Source organism: Schistocerca americana, chromosome 6, assembly GCF_021461395.2.
Source record: "Schistocerca americana isolate TAMUIC-IGC-003095 chromosome 6, iqSchAmer2.1, whole genome shotgun sequence".
Lineage (NCBI taxonomy): Eukaryota > Metazoa > Arthropoda > Insecta > Orthoptera > Acrididae > Schistocerca > Schistocerca americana.
In genome coordinates this window covers 81,671,086-81,689,847 of record NC_060124.1, presented here as the reverse complement: position 1 = coordinate 81,689,847, position 18,762 = coordinate 81,671,086, and the positions used below count along the sequence as shown (strand labels likewise).

At 39.9% G+C, this 18,762-nt stretch overlaps 1 protein-coding gene across 1 annotated transcript in view; it reads right to left on the bottom strand.

Annotated features, from left to right (window-relative positions):
* Positions 1–18,762, bottom strand: part of LOC124619972 (lysosomal-trafficking regulator) — a 594,456-nt gene that overhangs the window by 241,130 nt on the left and 334,564 nt on the right. Inside the window, exons 30-32 of the mRNA XM_047146635.1 lie at positions 8,861–9,074; positions 8,538–8,647; positions 4,187–4,405 (exon numbers count right to left, since the gene is read on the bottom strand). Of these exons, the coding sequence (XP_047002591.1) occupies positions 4,187–4,405; positions 8,538–8,647; positions 8,861–9,074 (543 nt within the window). The remainder of the gene's footprint in view (positions 1–4,186; positions 4,406–8,537; positions 8,648–8,860; positions 9,075–18,762) is intronic.

The following is an 18,762-nucleotide window of genomic DNA, read 5'->3' as shown; positions in this document are numbered from 1 at the left end:
ATTGTCAACTGAATAATTTTTGTCTATTTTTGTCCAAATGACATTTTTCACTCCCTTAATTAGTCCAGTTATTAACTAGAAATCCCATGAACTGGGACTGCAGTTTTAGAACTCCCAGATGTTTCTGAAATGCCAATAAAATCTTACCATACTGCCATCACAAATCATTCCATTTCTGGACTAAAAATACCCCTCAAAGTCACAGGCTGTTAACAGGACACAAACAGAGAAAACAAGTAAGCATACTTCAACATTTTAATGTAAGATGGGAACACCAAGTTTTTGCATAACATCCCATACGTGCCAGTTAAAAAAAATTGCCTTAAATCTGCCTTGACCATTAGGAATTTAAATATTAAGATTAATTTTTTGACTGATCAGTTGTGATGCCAAAATGCAGATGTCATCCACTACTCTATTAGCTACATTATTTACATTGGTTGGTTGATTGATTTGGCATTAGGGGATCAAACAACGAGGTCATCTGTGTCATCATATTAGGTAAGGATGGGGAAGGAAGTCAGCTGGGCCCTTTGAAAGGAACGATCCCACCATTTGCCTGAGGCAATTTACGGAAATCATGGAAAACCTAAATCAGGATGGCCGGATGCAGGTTTGAACCATCGTCCTCCCAAATGCGAGTCCAGTGTGATAACCATTGCATCACCTCATTCAGTATTATTTACATAATATTCCATATCTTTTGCTAGGATATTAACATTTCATCACACATCACTTATATACATAAGAACAGAAGTAGTGGGCTAAGAAAAGAAACTTGTGCTTATCTATGTACCCTACTTGATATATCGTTATGCCAGTTTGAGTTTCTGCTCTTCAGTGATACAGTAACTGATTCAGTCTCCTTGTTTGTTAACTGTATCAACAGTTCTTGATTCACCTTCTCAACTATTCACAGAGAACAGTTATTAGATATCTTACCTGTTCTGTTGCACCACTAGCATTTCATATTGCCATTGCACAACTGTCCTGTTATGGACATCCTCTTTCTACCATGATACTTTTATTGTCATGGACAATAGAGATCTAATCTTGTTCTTAGAGTCTGCTGTATTCTTGGCGCAAGCTTAGTTTTAACCTTTATGGTGACATCTTTCAATACTTAAGAATATTGTGTGCACCGAAATTCTGCGATAGTACTCTAGCTGGTCTTTATAATGTGAGAAAGCTTTATTCCCTTTAACATGCCACTACAATGTATTTATTGACTTGAACAAGTTACTAATTAGTACTATGTTTCTGCCTGTTACTGAATCACATACAGACTGGAAAGGTGTTTCTTGAGATTTCCTTTTATATGAGGGTTGGAACTTAAATAGTGGCAGCTATTTATTCACAACCGATACATAAAAGTTACATGGTTGCACCTGTTACTGTCCTTCAAAGTAGTCACCAGAATTGTGTAGAACCCATTGCCAGTGATGTGGAAGGTATAGTATACCTTTAGCAGAGCCTGTTCTGTTGTTACTGCGAATGAAGTGGTTTACTGCCTGTCGAATCTCTGGAACAGTTCTGAAGCGAATGCCATGAAGTGGTTCCTTCATCTTTGGAATCAAATCAAAGTCACAAGGACTTAAGTCCGGGGAGTATGGTGGATGGTACAGTACTTCTCAGTCCCATCAACCAAACACAGCAGCCACAGCTTGCACTGCATGTGACCGCACACTGTCGTGCAAAATGATGAGGGGGTTGTGCAGACAGTGTCATCGCTTCTTTCGCAAAGCTGGTCACAGGTGATGCTCCAGAAATGAACAGTAATACTGTGCATTGACGTTCTGTCATGGAGGAATGTAATGCATTAGGATAACACCATCACAGTCGTACACGAGAATCACCTTAACTTTCACCATACTGGGGCTCTAACGCACTTTCGACTATCACGGTGAACCATAATGATGCCATTTGTTGGATTGGTGTTTCAGTTTTGGCTCATACGATGTGATCCATGTCTCATACAGTGTTATGATACGGTGTAAGAAAGCCTCTCCTTCATGCTCATAGCACTCAAGTGCATCTGAGCAGCATCATAATGCATTCATTTCTGCATTTCCGTCAAGTCATGCGGAACCCATCGTGATGCAATTTTTCGCATGCCTAGGTGTTCGTTCAGGATGCGAAGCACAGTTGTATGCGCTAATCCAGTTTTGTGGGTGAGCTCACGAATCGTATGGCGTCAATCACTGTCCACTAACGTGGCAACAGCAAGCACTTCTTCTTCTTCTTCAGAGACGTTAGGACGACCTGCCCGATGCATGTCTGCCGCAGTTTGCCGACCTTCCTTGAAGGCTTTTACCCAATGTTCCACAGTTCTGTATGGTAATGCCAATTCCCCTCACGCATCTTGAAGACCTTGCTGTCACTGTTGTGCTATAACACTTCTGGAACATTCAATACTGATCCAACTCCATTGTTCCTTTTTCGAAAACATAGTGGCACGGTCATGTTAGACCGCTCGCTCACAAATGACTGTGATTCCCTCGATTGTGCACATGCTGGTGACGTGGGACGGGCGAGTCCATTTGCTCAGAGGTAAGGCAGGCGACAATAGTAGATTCCATTGCATAGTGTCTCCACAGCAGTGTTGCCACTATTTAAGTGCCAACCTACGTAAATGTCATTACTCCAAGTGGACTAAATCTTTTGTTCAGCTTCTTAGAAGAGGACTCTAGATTCAATTCCTTGTAATGAATAATCTGAATATCATGATCAGACAGACCATTATCTTTTTTCCGTAGAACTAAAGAGTAACCTATGAACATGCAGCTGACTGTGGCTTGAAAGTATTTTGCAGGATTCTTGCTTTTCACTTAAATAATTTCCCACAAATCTGTCATTTTTGTGTGATAGACATTCGGTGGATTTTTGCTGTCAGAGATTCATTATGTGTTGCAGATAATAACACAGCACTGACAATCACGAAGCACTCTCTGCCACTTAGTAATAATTTATTGTTTCCACTTTCTTTTTGTTGCAAAAGAACATGTTTACACAATGGAACCAGTAGCGTATGCAAGAGAGCTTCTGTCAGATCAGGAAAGTAGGAGGGACATTGTAAGTATCAATTGTAACAGTGAGGGCAGGTCAGCTGCCACGTGTCAGTAGCTCAGTCAGTAAGTGGTTTGCCAGCAAAAGTTTGAGCCCCAGTCCAGCACACAGTTTTAATCTGTTAGAAACTTTTAAATCAGAGTGAAAATCATTCCTTTTATTTCACTCAAACAATATGTCATATTCTTTATGACTTGCATACTATGTCATATCTTATATCAAGATTGAACTGTGACTGATGAGAAAATACATAAATGGAACTGATGAGTAATTTTACATTCAAAATTTATTTTTGTACTTAAAAGGTGAAAGTATTCTGGAGAGTTCCTTGTCACTGAATCACAATTTAGTCGAAAGATGGGATGTAACAAAACAGAAATGAGCAAGAAGTGAGAAATATTTCAAAATATAAAAGAAAATATAAAAGAAAATACAAATAGTCATGGGAAGGAAACATGCAGTACATAAAGGACTCAAGCACGAAGACACATTCTTATACTATGGCTGAAACATGAGTAGTAAATGACGACACAAAAACTCTTACAAGGAAACTGTGGGGAGAAATTGTAATGGAAGAAGATGGGAGATGTGTACAGACAGCAGTGAAAGGGGAGAGGGAAACATGGTAACAGTGGGAAAAAAACGGATATTAGGTATATATAGAGAAAAAGACAGCAGCCAATGACGCAAATCTGGATGATTCAGTAATTTTTTATGATGCAGATTTCTGATTTTTTTTTAAGAAATTTGAATCCCAACATTAACTTACAGCTACATTTAATCAGTGTTACCAAACAACTAATTCTGACATGCAGCTTATCTAATAAATGCACACTACAGCAAAATATCTGATTGTATAGTAGATGGTGTGTGTGTGTGTGTGTGTGTGTGTGTGTGTGTGTGTGTGTGTGTGTTTTCATGTAAAAGAGAGAGGGAGGAGGGGGGAGGGAGGGGGGGGGGGGCAGGGACTGAACACAGTCAAGCATAAATATCAATGAATGCATATAAAAATAAAAGTAAATGGTCAACAATTGTAAAACAGCAAGAGATTGCAATTATCATCCACAGAACATACAAATAATTGACTGACTAAAAAGATTTCTTCAGCTTAAGTACCAACCGCACGCTCCTCTGTCTCTGTAACAAATTTTTCTTTCACAGTCTCAACAACTTGGGCAGGGTTTGATGCCTGCTCCAGTAACTGGACAGCATCTTCAGCACACGCCATCAGAGAATTGCTGACTAAAGACAGCCGCCGTGATGTTGAGGTCTCGGTATTTGCTATGTCGCCATTCTCAATTACTCGATTGCTGTCTACAGATCCAGTCAGCTGTTTTATCTGGCAACAGTAACAATTGAGATATCAGAAGAAGGACAACAGCTAAATAAGGAATTGTAAATATCAACTGATGAACAATTGCTGTACACTAAGTATACTTCTCTTCTCTATACATCATAGAATTAATGGTAGCAAATAATCATGTTCACAAAATTATACTGAGAAGATGTCAACAGACTTCATCACAAAGTATGGATAGGCACAGAACAGTTGACAACTTTAACTTGTTATTCTGCTCCACATCCAGAATGGCCAAGTCAGTTTCATCTGTTATAACTTACCAAACTGCAGTCACATAATGTCACACAAACACACACACACACACACACACACACACACACACAAATATCAACAGTGACACAGTAATTAACAACAGGTGAGCAAGTATCACAAGTTGTATTCCTCTGTTATTTGGTCAGGGAGGGAACAGGATTTCACACAAAATTTAAACTAAAACCTGCATCTCTATTTATGAGGTCAGTTGCTAATTTTATTTCAACGGTTCCCTTGATAACACTACCTAGTAACTTGGAGTGCATGCCAGAATTTCTAAGGTGTTATGTGCCATCAGATGAATGGTACTAAGGCAGTGTTCTGCATTCATAGATTTGTTTAGCTTTTTTAAGTTGTGTGACCCATGAGCTTAGTACACTGCCCCTTCATGATCTTGATGGTATGGCCATTGTATGACACGTCTCTAAGTAGCATTCCCTCCTTGTGTTGGTCAAGATGATGGAAAGCTGGGACATTCCATTCACACGAAGCCAATTATCACCTGTTTGTATCTTCAGGCTAATTGTTGTCTCACACGCTTACAATAGGACGGTGTATTTGGCGAGAAAATTTCTTTGGAAATGTGAAAACTGAGCGATCTGGTGTTTTAACTTCCACCCTAGTCACCAAATTTTTCACCTGTGACTTCAACCTGTCCGCAAACATAAGGAAATTTGTGTCTGGAAAACATTCTCAGTCCAATATGGAGATCATTGCAACACAACATCAGACAGATATTCTGCAAGCACTCCTACACCACACCTCAAGAGTGGAGTCATCTCAATGAAAAAAAAAAACTAATATAAAAAGAATATTTGTCCATAAAAGTAGGTGCAATTGTTTTTTTCTGAAAACATATCCTTTCACTGGCAGTCTGAGAAATTTTCAGCTCGACCAACAGAATCACATTATATGTAGCATATCAGAAAGACAGATTAGAGGCCATAGAAGGAGTGTTAATTGCAGTTAACAAATATATTGTCTCTGAGGTCAAAGCTGAGTGTGACAGTGAAGTTGTCTGATCATGTATAACAGGTCTGGATGAAACCAAGTTAATTGTTGGATCTTTTTACTAGCCACACAATTCTGCTATAACACTTCTAGAGTTATTCAAAGAAAGTCTACAGTCAATAGCACATAAATACCCATATTATGCAATACTAGTTGGAAGCGACTTCAACCTATCACGTATGGACTGGGATGTCTATGGATTCACAGCACAGGTACAGACAGACAGTTGTGAGAAGTAATTATGAACACATTTTCTGAAAACTATCTTGAGCAGCTTGTTCGGCAGCGCACAAACAATGGAAATATCTTAGACCTTGTGGCTACACACAGGCTGGACATTACTGACAACATCAGCATAGAAACCGGGCTTAGTGCTCATGATGTCATTATAGCAACTATGGTTATGAAAGTTAATAAATCAGTGAAGAAGGCAAGGAGAGTGTTTCTGCTAGAAAGAACAGATAAGCAGTTGTTAGCATCTCAATTATACAATGAACTGACATACCTTATTTCCAGTAAGATGGATGTAGAGGAATTATTGGTAAAGTTTAAGCAGATTGTAAATTGTGGTCTAGACAATTCTGTGCCTAGTAAGTGGATTAAGGATGGAAAAGACAACATGATTTAATAACAAGATTTGGAAAATGCTGGGGAAGTAGAGGCAGTTGCACTATTGGTTCAAAAGAGAATGCGTAAATGATGACAAGCAAAGGTTAATAGAGATTCATGAGACTATGAAAGGATCTATGCATGAAGTGTACAACTACCACCACCATCATACCTCAGCAAAAGATCTGGCAGAGAACACGAGAAAATTCTGGTCCTATGTAAAATCACTCTGGCATCCATCCCGTCTCTTGTTGACCAGTCTGGTGGGGCAGTTGAAGATAGCAAAAGGAAAGCAGATGTTTTAAATTTCACATTCAAAAAATCAGTCATGCAGGAGAATTGTACTAACATACTGTCATTTGACCATTGGACAGACTTCCTTTCGGACAACATCCATAAGCATCCCTGGTACAGAGAAAAAACTGAAAGCTTTGAAAGCAACTAAGTCATCAGGTCTGGATGGAATCCTATTTTAGTTTTTAAAAGAGTAGTCTACAGCACTGGCCCCTTCTCTAGCTTCCATTTATCATGAATCTCTCATCCAGTGTAAAGTCCCAAGAGACTGGAAAAAATCACAGGTGACTCCTGTATATAAGAAGGGCAAAAGAATGGATCCACAAAATTACAGACTAACATCTCTAACATCAGTTTGCTGCAGAGTCCTTGAACACACTCTCAGTTCAAATACAATAGACTGAGAATGTTATGTCCACAAATCAGCATGGTTTTAGAAAGCATCGCTTATGCGAAACTCACCTTGCCCTTTTCTCACATGATACCCAGCAAACTATAAGTGAAAGGATACAGGCAGGTTCCATATTTCTAAGTTTTATGGAAAGCATATGATGCAGTGCCCCACTGCAGCCTGTTTGAAGAAGCTACGAGCATATGAAATAGGTTCACAGATATGATAATGGTTTAAAGGCTCCTTAAGTTATAGTACCCAGTATATTGTCCTCAACTGTGAGTGTTCATCAGAGACAAAGTTATTGTCAGGAGGGCCCCCTGGAAGTGTGATAGGACTGCTGCTGTTCCCTATATACACACAAATGATTTAGCAGACAGAGTGGGTAGCAATCTACAGCTGTTTGCTCATGATGCTACAAGGTTAATCCCAAAAATAAGGTCTTCTATTTTTTTATAACTACATAGACCGGTTTATTTCTACAGTGGTTTACATAAGTTTACAGCTTGAACATTTAGCTATTTTTCGACATTATCAACATTTCTGTTGATGCAATGTTGTAGACACGGTGGCAGTTTTTGTATGCCCATGTCATACCAGCTCGTCGCCATGCTGTTCAGAAAGTTATGAACCTCTTCTTTCACCTTGTCATCATCTTTGGTTTATCTCTGGGGGCACATTAAATAATGGGTCTAAGCAGCAGACAACCTGGATGCAGAAACTCTTCTTTGATGTGTCATGGAAACCTGTGAAACCATTCGTAACTGTCGGGAAGTATTTGAAAGGTTGCAACAGTCCATGATTCAACAAGTGCATGCACAGTTAGAGGCAAGAAGAGGACATTTCCAAGTATTTATTTCGAGTCTATTGCTCTAGAGCTCCAATCACCTAAATTGTAACTTTCATTAATAATTCAAAAAGAAAGTATTTTCAGATATATGTTTATACAAACTTCTTTTCTTGTTGTGGTATAAGGAACCTCTCCCTAAAGTATCTAAAAGGATTTTTGAAACACCGTGTATATTCAGAGGGATTCATAATGGTTTTGCTAATAGACAATGGAATGATTATGGTAACCACTAACTATACAGCTCAGTTATAAACAGGCTCATAGACAAGACTGGACTTTTAGCTATCAGACAATGAGGTGCTATCTGCATCTACTCTCCACAAGGCACATTACAGTGTGTGGCTACCTAAAGTATACAATATTATATGGAGAGTGGTTATCATCACTCTTTTAATAGCTTTTATTCCAGCCAGCAATTTGCAGTATTGTATTAACAAATTTAGTTATAATTCAGGTCAGCAGTGTATTATTAGAATTTTTGAGAGTATATCTATCTATTAAACCCATTAAAATAAAGGCACATCTTTTTCTACTTCTTTCCACATCCCAGAGACTTTAGTCAGAGGTATTCGTGAAATGTCCATTTTGTTGTTGTTGTAGTAACATGCTAAGATTATAAAATACATACATACTTAAAAAATATTTTCTATAATTAGAAGTGCCACAGCTGATCAATGACAAATCACAACTAGGACTTCACCTACCTGCAGATTTGTGAGAGCCTTATTCAGCTTCAGTGGGTCTATGGCACGTGCTAAGAGAGACATTTCTTTTTTCCGCCAACGCCATTCTGTTAGGCTGCCCGATAAGGGACCTGTATAAATTTTATCAGCACATAGTTTCAATGACGAAAGATATGCTAAACTGTCAATAACACAATCTACCTTAAATACAGATGCAACATAGACTGAACCACGAAAAAAATTACAAGTACTATAAATAAAGAAATTTTAATCAAACCTATAATCTTACTGTGTAATTTCAATCAATCACCATTATGTAGTTTTGGGCACACTTATGTACTCACTGGAAGAATTTTCATCCAGAACAAAGTAGTAGTTGTTACGTCCATGGCTGATGTAAGTGTGGCGGGCGGGGTGTGCGAGAAGCAGGAAGTCAGCCACAGACACAATGTGGCTGAACTCTGGGGGCGCACCCATCAGCGAGCGCACCAGCTCCACAAGAGAGCAGCAGATCCCAGGCTCCATGTCTATCTCTGGCTTTTCTTGGAGAAACTGCTCCTGTGGCAAGAATCAGTTCAGTAGTAGGACGGAGTGTAGTGAACAATATACTAAATATCCTGTTAGTGCGGTGTGAGCTTTGAGTTGGGGTTTTTTTAAATGTCAATTTTTTATGTTATACATATACACCAAAGTCTTAAGGGATAAACTGTGTTCTGAGCGTGTAACAGGTTGGAGGGTATGGGGGCGGAAGAAAGGTAGGTTGCTGGATTGAGATCATGCACTTCCCTCATTCATAGGTTTGCAAACTAGATAGGGAGCAGGTGACTCCACATGCTATCTACCCCACCATGTCACAAGAAGCTACTAAAAGATATTTAACAAAGTTACACCAATCATCAGCAATACCCCTCATGAATTACTGGTGAAGTGGGCAGATACGCCCAGGGATTGTTTATTTTCCACAAAGAGTGTTAACACTATATGGGATACAGGTATGATTTACTAATAATACAAATCCAAGAAACACAGATGGACAGAATCTGTGTAAACCTCTTCACAATGTTCTACACTCCTAGAAGGGGAATTTGTTCTTGTTGCCCCATACATCAGCTGTAGTGTTCTTCTGAGAAAGGTAACTTCCTGCACCACGAGCAGTGTTTTCTTTTGATTTTGCAGACAGGCTTTACCTCCATAGCAATTCCTGTCAAGTTCTCATATGTGTGTAGACAAAATAGCTTCACTGGGCTCATATTTATGTAGTGGAGTTATTTTCAGGTAATGAGTACTTTTCCGTAGTGAACTTCAGTAAAATACATTACTGTGTGTTGAATTCATACATGTGATGTTGTCAATCACCTTTGTAGTGTTGATGGGAATGAGACTGGATTGGTATACGAGGTATGTCCACAAAGTAAGCTCCATTTGGTTGTATAAAACAAATGTGTACAGATACAGAAAAGATATTTATTGTACAAAAATCTACAACTGTTAAACTACTTTTCTACATAGCTTCCGAAATTTTGTTGGCACTTGTCATAACGTGGCACAAGTTTTTTTATGCCTTCTTCATACAAGGTTGCCGCCTGTGTATTCAACCATGTGGTAACATGTTCTTTCAGCTCGTTATCGTCGTTGAAGTATGACCACCAAGGACAGAGTTTACGTGTAAGAAGAGATGAAAGTCACTAGGAGCGAGGTCCGGGCTGTACAGAGGATGATCAAACGCGTCCCAGTGAAATTCCTATAAGAGTTGTTTGGTCACATACGCCGTGTGAGGTCAGGCATTATCGTGGAAAAAAACACCACCCTTTGACAGTAATCCTCAGCGCTTGTTGTGTATTGCACGGCGCAATTTCTTAATGCTCTCGCAGTAACCATGTGCACTGATTGTTTGGCCTTGTGGTAAGAAATCACTCAGAAAAATACCTTTTCTGTCCCAGAAAATCGTGCACATGACTTTTCGAGGTGTCAAGATTTGCTTGGTCTTAACCTTTGTTGGCGATGAAGTGTGCCTCCATTCCAATGATGGCGGTTTTGTTTCAGGGGTGTTGTACAATACCCAAGTTTCATCCCCCGTGACTATCTGAGATAGAAAACCATCACCTTCTTCATTGTAGCGTGTCAAAAACTGAAGTGCACTGCCCATCCGTTGTTTTTTGTGTTGTTCAGTAAGAATTTTGGGTACCCAACATGAGTAAAGTTTTCGAAATTTCAGTTTTTCAGTGACAATTTCAATTTCATGAATTAATCTTCATTGATCCATTATGGATTGTGGGACAATGGCTGGCATGAGCTTCTTGATGCAATAATTTACCAACAGCCATATGTATTGTAGAAATTTATTTTATTTTATGAACTTCTATGGGCTACCAGTTTCGGCATTATATTGATGCCACCTTCAGGCCCCACTCATCAAAGTTGTAAAATCGCTATACACAGAAGGAGCCATATAACTGGATCTGTGAATCGAATCGTCCTGCAACAGCTCTTGGTGGCCAGGCGACACAGCACTTTTTGTAAAACCGAATTGGGATTCCATCTGGACTTGACAAATTATTTGTTTGCAACTCTTGAAAAATTATTTGTTTGCAGCTCTCTCACTTGTTTCTCTATGTCATGGATGCCTATTACTATATTGTCAATACATGAGTCTGTGCAATGGTCAAATGATGGTATGTTTGTCTGAGTCTCCTGTGTGAACAATTTCTTTGCAGAACTTTACTGTCACAGAAAGGGGGTATTATTAATGCGCAACTGGGCAACACCCTATTTTCTACACCTTGTACAACAATGCATGGCATGAATATTTACCAAATGAAGGATTGGTCAAGGAAGTCCAGCAACCTGCCCACTCCATTCATCCATAGTTTTCTGGGTATGAGGCATATCAAGGCACTGGTGTTAACATCAACTGACAACACACTTACATCATAGGAGAGTGTGTCTCTCTCTTGTGACTAAATGTGAGGACAGCCACGTGTGTTTACATGAGTTTGCAGTATCTGAGTAGGGGGGCTAAAAGATGTGTAAGACTAAGAGGCAACCATCGCACTGACCATCTGCTGTAGTGCCAATACGCAGGCAGCTGACACAGGACAGAATGGCTCATATTGTAACAAGTATTAGCTTCCAGACATATGTTAATAGTGCTCATTTTCTAGTTTTGACCACTGCTATCTCTTGCAAGATTACAGGAAACATTTTTTTCTTAACTCTTTTTCTCCTTCATGGCCTCTATGGGACCTGTGCTGACCTCACATATTGCGTCCAACTGCTTCTATGTTATGCTAGTCTCTGCCAATTACTTACGCCCATCCTGTTGCATACCATTTTAATTTCATTTATCCACGAACTCTTATGCCTCCCCCCTTGGTGTCTTGCCAAATGGCTTCTCCATGAATATTCTTGAAACCGCTTGATCCTTTGTCATTCTGATCAGATGGCTTGCCTATTAAAGTCTTCTGGAATTTATTCTGCTCATTATTGTTGCTTGTTATGGTAGCATGTGGATTTCAAAGTTGTGCATTCTCTTCCAGCTTTGCAATTCATTATTTTAGTATAGACCAAAGATTTTCCTACAAATGGTGTTCTTCCATTTTAGTTAAACTCCATGTTCCTACTCCATATGTTAAGACCAATCTAACGACTGTGTTATATTGCTTCTCTTTAGTTTTCCTTGTTAGCAGCTTAGTACTTAAAAATTTTTGTATGGCGTAGTCAAAGCTATTACCATTTTGTAGTCTCATTTTCATTCCTATTTTACTCTGATATTGGTGATCTACCATTGCACCCAGAAATTTAAACTGTTCAACACAGTTTTTTTGTTTTTCCAAATTATTAAATGTAACTGTATGACTTTTTCAGCATTGATTGTGATTGTCTTGTTCATCTACACATCTCTGAACCATCATATATCACATTTTCCGATCATTTATTTTTAGGCCAGGGTTGGATACTCCTGTACTAACTCCACAAATAACTGTCTAAGCTAAGGCTAAAATCTTAACTTCCTGTGTAGAAATACAAGAACTAGGACTGACAGCTCAAAGACCATGTGCAAGGGATTGAGGACAAAGGAGCAGTAACACTTATTTAAAAAAAGAAGCCTGGTGCTATCTGACTTTGGATGATAACATCCTGTGAAGGTCCCTGACTAGGATTATAGGTGAAATCCCAAAACCCAGAAGCATCTGTTTGGCAGCTACCGGTATTCTGGTCAGAGTCTGTTAGCTCTGTGAGCTTGGCTGTGACATAATCTTTTGGAACTCGAAGCTCCGCTCAAAATTGAGAGAGATACTTCAGAAGTTCACTAACAAAACCTCAATCTTACTGATTCATTGAACATATATTGGAAAGATGGACTAGACACCACAGGAGGGGGTGTGTTCATCAAAATGACAAAAATATTGTTGGTACTTAGGTCAAATTTGAGTGATACTGAGGTCGAATTTGAGTGAGACAGTGCAGTTATTTGGATGTGTATACCAGTTCTAGGTGAAATCAAGTTAATTGTTGAATTTTCCCTGGACACCCCATTCCACTGTGACAGTTTTAGGGTCATTCAAAGAAAGTCTGTGGTCAGTATCGTGGAAATACCCACATCGTGCAATATTAATTGGAAGTCATTTTAATCTAGTGAGTGCAGAATGGAACACCTACGGATTCACTGCGGGCGGTACGGACCGATAGTCTTGTGAAGTACTTATGAACACATTTTCTGAAAACTGCCGTGAACTACTACCTAGACAACACATGCAATTGAAATATTTTAGACCCTGTAGCTACAAACAGGCCTGACCTTATCAACAGAGATTAGTGATCACAATACCATCACAGTTATGATGGTTACTAAAGCAAATAAATCGGTCAAGAATGCCAGGGGAGTGTTTGTGCTAGAAAAGAGCAGATACGCATATAACAGCATCCCAATAAGACAATTAACGGACATCATTTAGCTCCAACATGACTGACATAGAGGTATTATGGGCCATGTTTAAACTGATTGTAAGTTGCATTCTGGAGATGAATGTTCCAAGTAAGTGGATTCAAGGACGTAACAGACCCACGTGCTTTAACAGCAAAATTTGAAAAAAGATTAGAAAGCAAAGGCTCTTGCATTCTCAGTTGGAAAGAGAACGTACAAATGTTGACAGGCAGAAGTTAGTAGAAATCTGTGCTTCTGTACAAAGATCTATGTGGGAATCATACAACAACTACCACCGCTACCATATTTTAGCAAAAGATCTGGCCAAGAAACCAAGAAACTTCTGATCATACATAAAATCACTAAGTGGGTTGAAGGTTTCTATCCAGTCACTTGTCAACTAGTCTGGGATGGCAATACAATAGAAGACAGCAAAAGAAAAGCTAAAGTTTTAAATTTCATGTCTACGAAATCATTCATGCAAGAGGATCATACAAACATACTGTCATCTGTCATACAGACTCCAACATAGGGGACATAGAAAATGGTGTCCATGGCATAGAGAAGCAACTGAAAGAGTTGAAAATTTAGAAGTCACCAGGTCCAGGCAGAATCCCAACTCAGTTTCATGCAAGAGTATTCGGAGGCACTGGCCCCTTACTTAGCCCGCATTTATCTCAAATCTCTTGCTTAGTGAAAAGTTCCAAGCAAATGGAAAAACGCACAAGTAACTCCTGCATATAAGAAAGGTAAAAGAACTGACACGCACAATTACAGACCAATATCCTTACATCGGTTTGCTACAGAATTCGTGAATGGAGTCCGAGTTTGAAAGTAATAAATTCCTCGAGACAGAAAAGCTTCTGTTGACAAGTCAGCACTGATTTAGAAAGCATCGTTCACACAAAATTCAGCTTGCCTGTTTCGCTCATGAAATCCTACAAACAATGGATGGAGGGCAACAGGCAGATTCCATATTTATAGATTTCCAGAAGGCACTGGATGCAGTGCCCCACTGCAGATTGTTGACGTAGGTCTGAGCATATGGTTTAGGTTCCCAGATATGTGAGTCGCTCAAAGACTTTTTAAGTAAGAGAATCCAAATCCAGCACATTGTCATCAATGGAGAGTGTTCATCAGAGACAAGGATATTGGCAGGAGTGCTCCAAGAAAGTGTGACAGGACCACTTTTATTCTCTATGTACATAAATGACATGATAGACAGGGTGAGCAGTAATTAACAGCTGTTGGCTGATGACAATTTGGTGTATGGGAAGGTGTCGTCATTGAGTGATAACAATAATATACAAGATGGCATAGAAAAAAATTTGAGTTGGTGTGATGAATGGCAGCTTGCTGAAAACAGAAAAATGCAAGTTAATGTGGACGAGTAGGGAAAACATCCCTATGATGTTCAAATTTAGCATTAGTACAGTGCAGCTTGACAGTCACCTTAATTAAATAGCTAGGCATAACATTGCAAAGCAATGTGAAATGGAATGAGTACAGCAGGTCGATGATAGGGAACGTGAATGCTCAACTTTGTTTTATTGGAAGAAGTTTGGGAAATTGTGGCCCATTTGTAACAGAGACCAGGTACAGAATGCTATTGGGACCCATTCTGAAGCATTTTTCGAGTGAGTACTGGGTGAGTACTAGTACCTAGTGAAGGCTGTGGTTCAGTTGTTCCAGTCCAGGGTCGTAATGAGTGAGTACCAGTACCACCTCAGCCTGAAATAAGAGAACCATATCCTTCGCTAGGTCTTTGATTACCTATTATCGTGCCCTAAAATGAGGGACATCCTACCCGAGATACTTCCCACCACTCCTAAGGCAGTGTTCTGTTGCCCACCCAAACTCCACAATGTCGTAGCCCATCCTTATGCCACTCCCAACCCAACTCCTTGCCACCAAGATCATATCCCTGTGGAAGACTCAGGCGCAAAACTTGCCCAATCCACCCACCCAGCACTTCCTATTCCAGTTCTGTACCATCCCACTAGGGGCTGGGGCCCCCTGTGAAAACAGCTATGTCATTTCCCAACTGTGTTGCAATCATTGCACAGCTTTTTATGTTGGTATGACTACCAACCATCTGTCCACCAGGATGAACAGCCACTGCCAACTGTGGCCAAAAGCAAAGCAGACCAGCCTGTGGCACAACATCCAGCTGAACATAAAACACTTGATTTCAATGGCTGCTTCATCAATCCAGCCATCCGGATTTTCCCTTCCACCACTAGTTGTTCTGAACAGCACAGATGGCAGTTGTCCTTACAATATATTCTCCACTCCCGTAATTATCTTGGCTTCAACCTACGGTAACATACTATCCCCACAACCTCCACCCAACAGTTTTCACCCCCTCTGGCCAGTCATCTCCTTCCCAATCTCATCTCCCACCCAGTTTATTTGCAGCCCTCTGCCAACACATCTGCCTGCCTTTCCCCTCTCTTCTCCTTTTTGTTCCTTTCATCCCCCCACCTCCCTGCTCCACAACCTCCTGATACTGTGCCTGTTGGCAGTAAAGTCCCTCCCTGTATACTCCGCCAGACAGTGTTCTTCCTCTCCGCACCCATGCACTGTTATTCCTTCCCCTTCCCCACCCTCTCCAGATTGCTGCTTGCATCCCACGTGATGTTGCATTCTGGCCGGAGATGCTGGAGTTGGAGGCCGTGTGTGCATGCGGTGTACTTGCTTCTGTGTGTGTGTGTGTGTGTGTGTGTGTGTGTGTGTGTTTACTGATGAAGGCTGTGGCCAAAAGCTATATGTGAGTGTCTCATAATTGTGCCTATCTGCAACTTGACATGCCTTCATTATGATAAATAGCAATCTGTCTTTTCCTACATTGCTAATATTCCTACCTGGAGTTTCCATTGTTTGATTTAACATAAAATAACATAGAAATAATACATTGCAACAAGGGTGCAGCTAAACCTTCACACTAATCATAATTTTCTCCTTTTATATTTGGTACTGGCATTTCATACCTTAATCAGTTCATATGTTTTACTGAGATATCTTAAATTCAGCATTTTTGGTGGTATCTCTGGCCAGTCATGACTTCTGTTTCCTCCATTCTTTGCCCCCAACAGCCAGCAAACACAGGAAATTCTGACATGTTTTCAGAGCATCCTGAACATCTGCTAATCACCATGAGTTTCAATACTTCCAAAATGACCCAATAGCAGAGGCTCGAAGAGTGCCGATGTCTAGCGGTGGAACTTCAAAGATGGTGCCACTGTGGGCAGCTCAGTGCGGCCCCCATGTGGCCTGTTTTCACATCTCTTTTACTGTCAAACTCATGCTCGCAACAACTACCTCTGTCATTCAACCCACAACAAACCGTGCCGGTACAGCTGTGTCCATTCTCAAAGTTTATGGACACCCTTTTGGGGGCTGTACTGTTAGAAGTTGGTTTTCCCTCAATCTATTCGTGAGTGGAACAGGAGAGGAAATGACTAGAAGTGGTACGAGGTACCCTCCACCATGCACCATACAGTGGTTTGTGGAGTATGTATGTAGAGGTAGATGTAGAACACAAACTAATGTTCATAACAGAACAATGTAAAAGAGTCAACCAGCCTGGGCCCAAATCAATAAGAGTGGGCAATCAACTTTATCATTGGATTCATGAAGATGAGGAATGTCATGAAAAGAATCAGAGCTTCTCAAAAACCCTTAAGAATATCAGGGAGCCCCTTGAGTGCGAGGGCACAAAAGGGCAATGATGTTTATGACATTCATATATTGTCTACTATGCAACCACAATATTTGCTGCTAATGGCAGGTACCCAATGGTGAGCACAGTATGACACTACAGGGCATAGTTGAACTGCTTAGTTGGCAAGTAACTCACAATAGTGCTATAGTGTTAGTGATGTTACACAAAGCAGAACAATGGCAATGAAAACAAAACAAACATTGCATTATATTTACAACAATAGTTGCCAAAGTTAACATTTCATCAGAAAGGCACCCAAGGAATTTTACAGACTGAGAAAGAAGTGGCAGATGAAATATTAAGCATTTCTGTAAGTTGAATCAGTCAAATGCATGGTGTCGTGTACGCTCGACTGTGTGGACAATTTACATGAGGAGTACAATGACTACAATACACGCTTAACAACAGAAAGTGATACTGAAACAGGAGTCGATCCATGTAGTTCATAATTCTTGTTGAACAGTGAGCCATCTCCAGTGAAATGTAGTAAAAAACAGTCGTTGTTAAATAATTTTACATAGAAGATCATGCACCGTGTAGTAAAAAACAATTATGACAGATTTTGAATAAGTCCACAGCAGTAAAACCATGTAATACATAAGAAAAATTATGGATATTCAAAGGAGTACAAGGCACACTTACTACCAAAACTGGTGTTTGCACATTTCACAGATGTTTGATATAATTTACAGGGTGTGCATCATGGTGACCTACTACGTTATATGCACCAAACTGTGCGTGACATAGATTACAGTGATTTAAAGGGAAGCAGTGGATGGTTGCATAGCTTCATTCAGTGCTACAGAATTGGAAGATGTAAGATGATGAAATCTCAAACAAAACATCAACTAGATGGTGCACAGCACACTGCAGAATATGTCTGAAAATTTGCAGATGAGATAAACGAACTTATCGTTCAGTACGGAATTTGTTTTCAACTCTGACCAATCAGGATTTGAAGAGGAAATGCATATGAAAGGAACCCTGGAAATTAGAGGTTCCAAGAGAGTTTTATCAAAATCACCTAATATCAATGCCTTAACTCATTTGCACGAGGGGTGTTCGAAAAGTCTGTGCAAAGCCCGAGAGATGGCACCACCGGTGCATATCGAGGTCATGTTTAGTTAGTAGCATCTTTGGAAAGAATGCACACCAAGTTTCAGCCATATTGGTCTATTTCTTTGTCTTTGGTATTCGTGTGAATCGAGGAAGTCGAATGATTGTCAAAAAATGGACAAAAAAGAATTTCGTGTGGTGATTAAGCATTATTTTATGAAAGGAAAAACACCTCAGGAGACTCAAGAAAAGTTTGATAAACATTACGGTGACTCTGTACCTTCGATTAGAACAGTTTATAAGTGATTTCATATGGCCATATGAGCACAAGGGATGCTGAATGTTCTGGACGCCCTGTGGAGGGTACGACTCCAGAAATCACTGATAAAATCCATGATATGTTGATGGATGACAGAAGAGTTAAGGTGCATGAGATTGCTAGTGCTGTGGGCATCTCGAATGAATGGGTACATAATATTTTTACATAAACATTTGGACATGAGAAAGCTATCCACAGTAGGGTTCCACGATTGCTCACACTA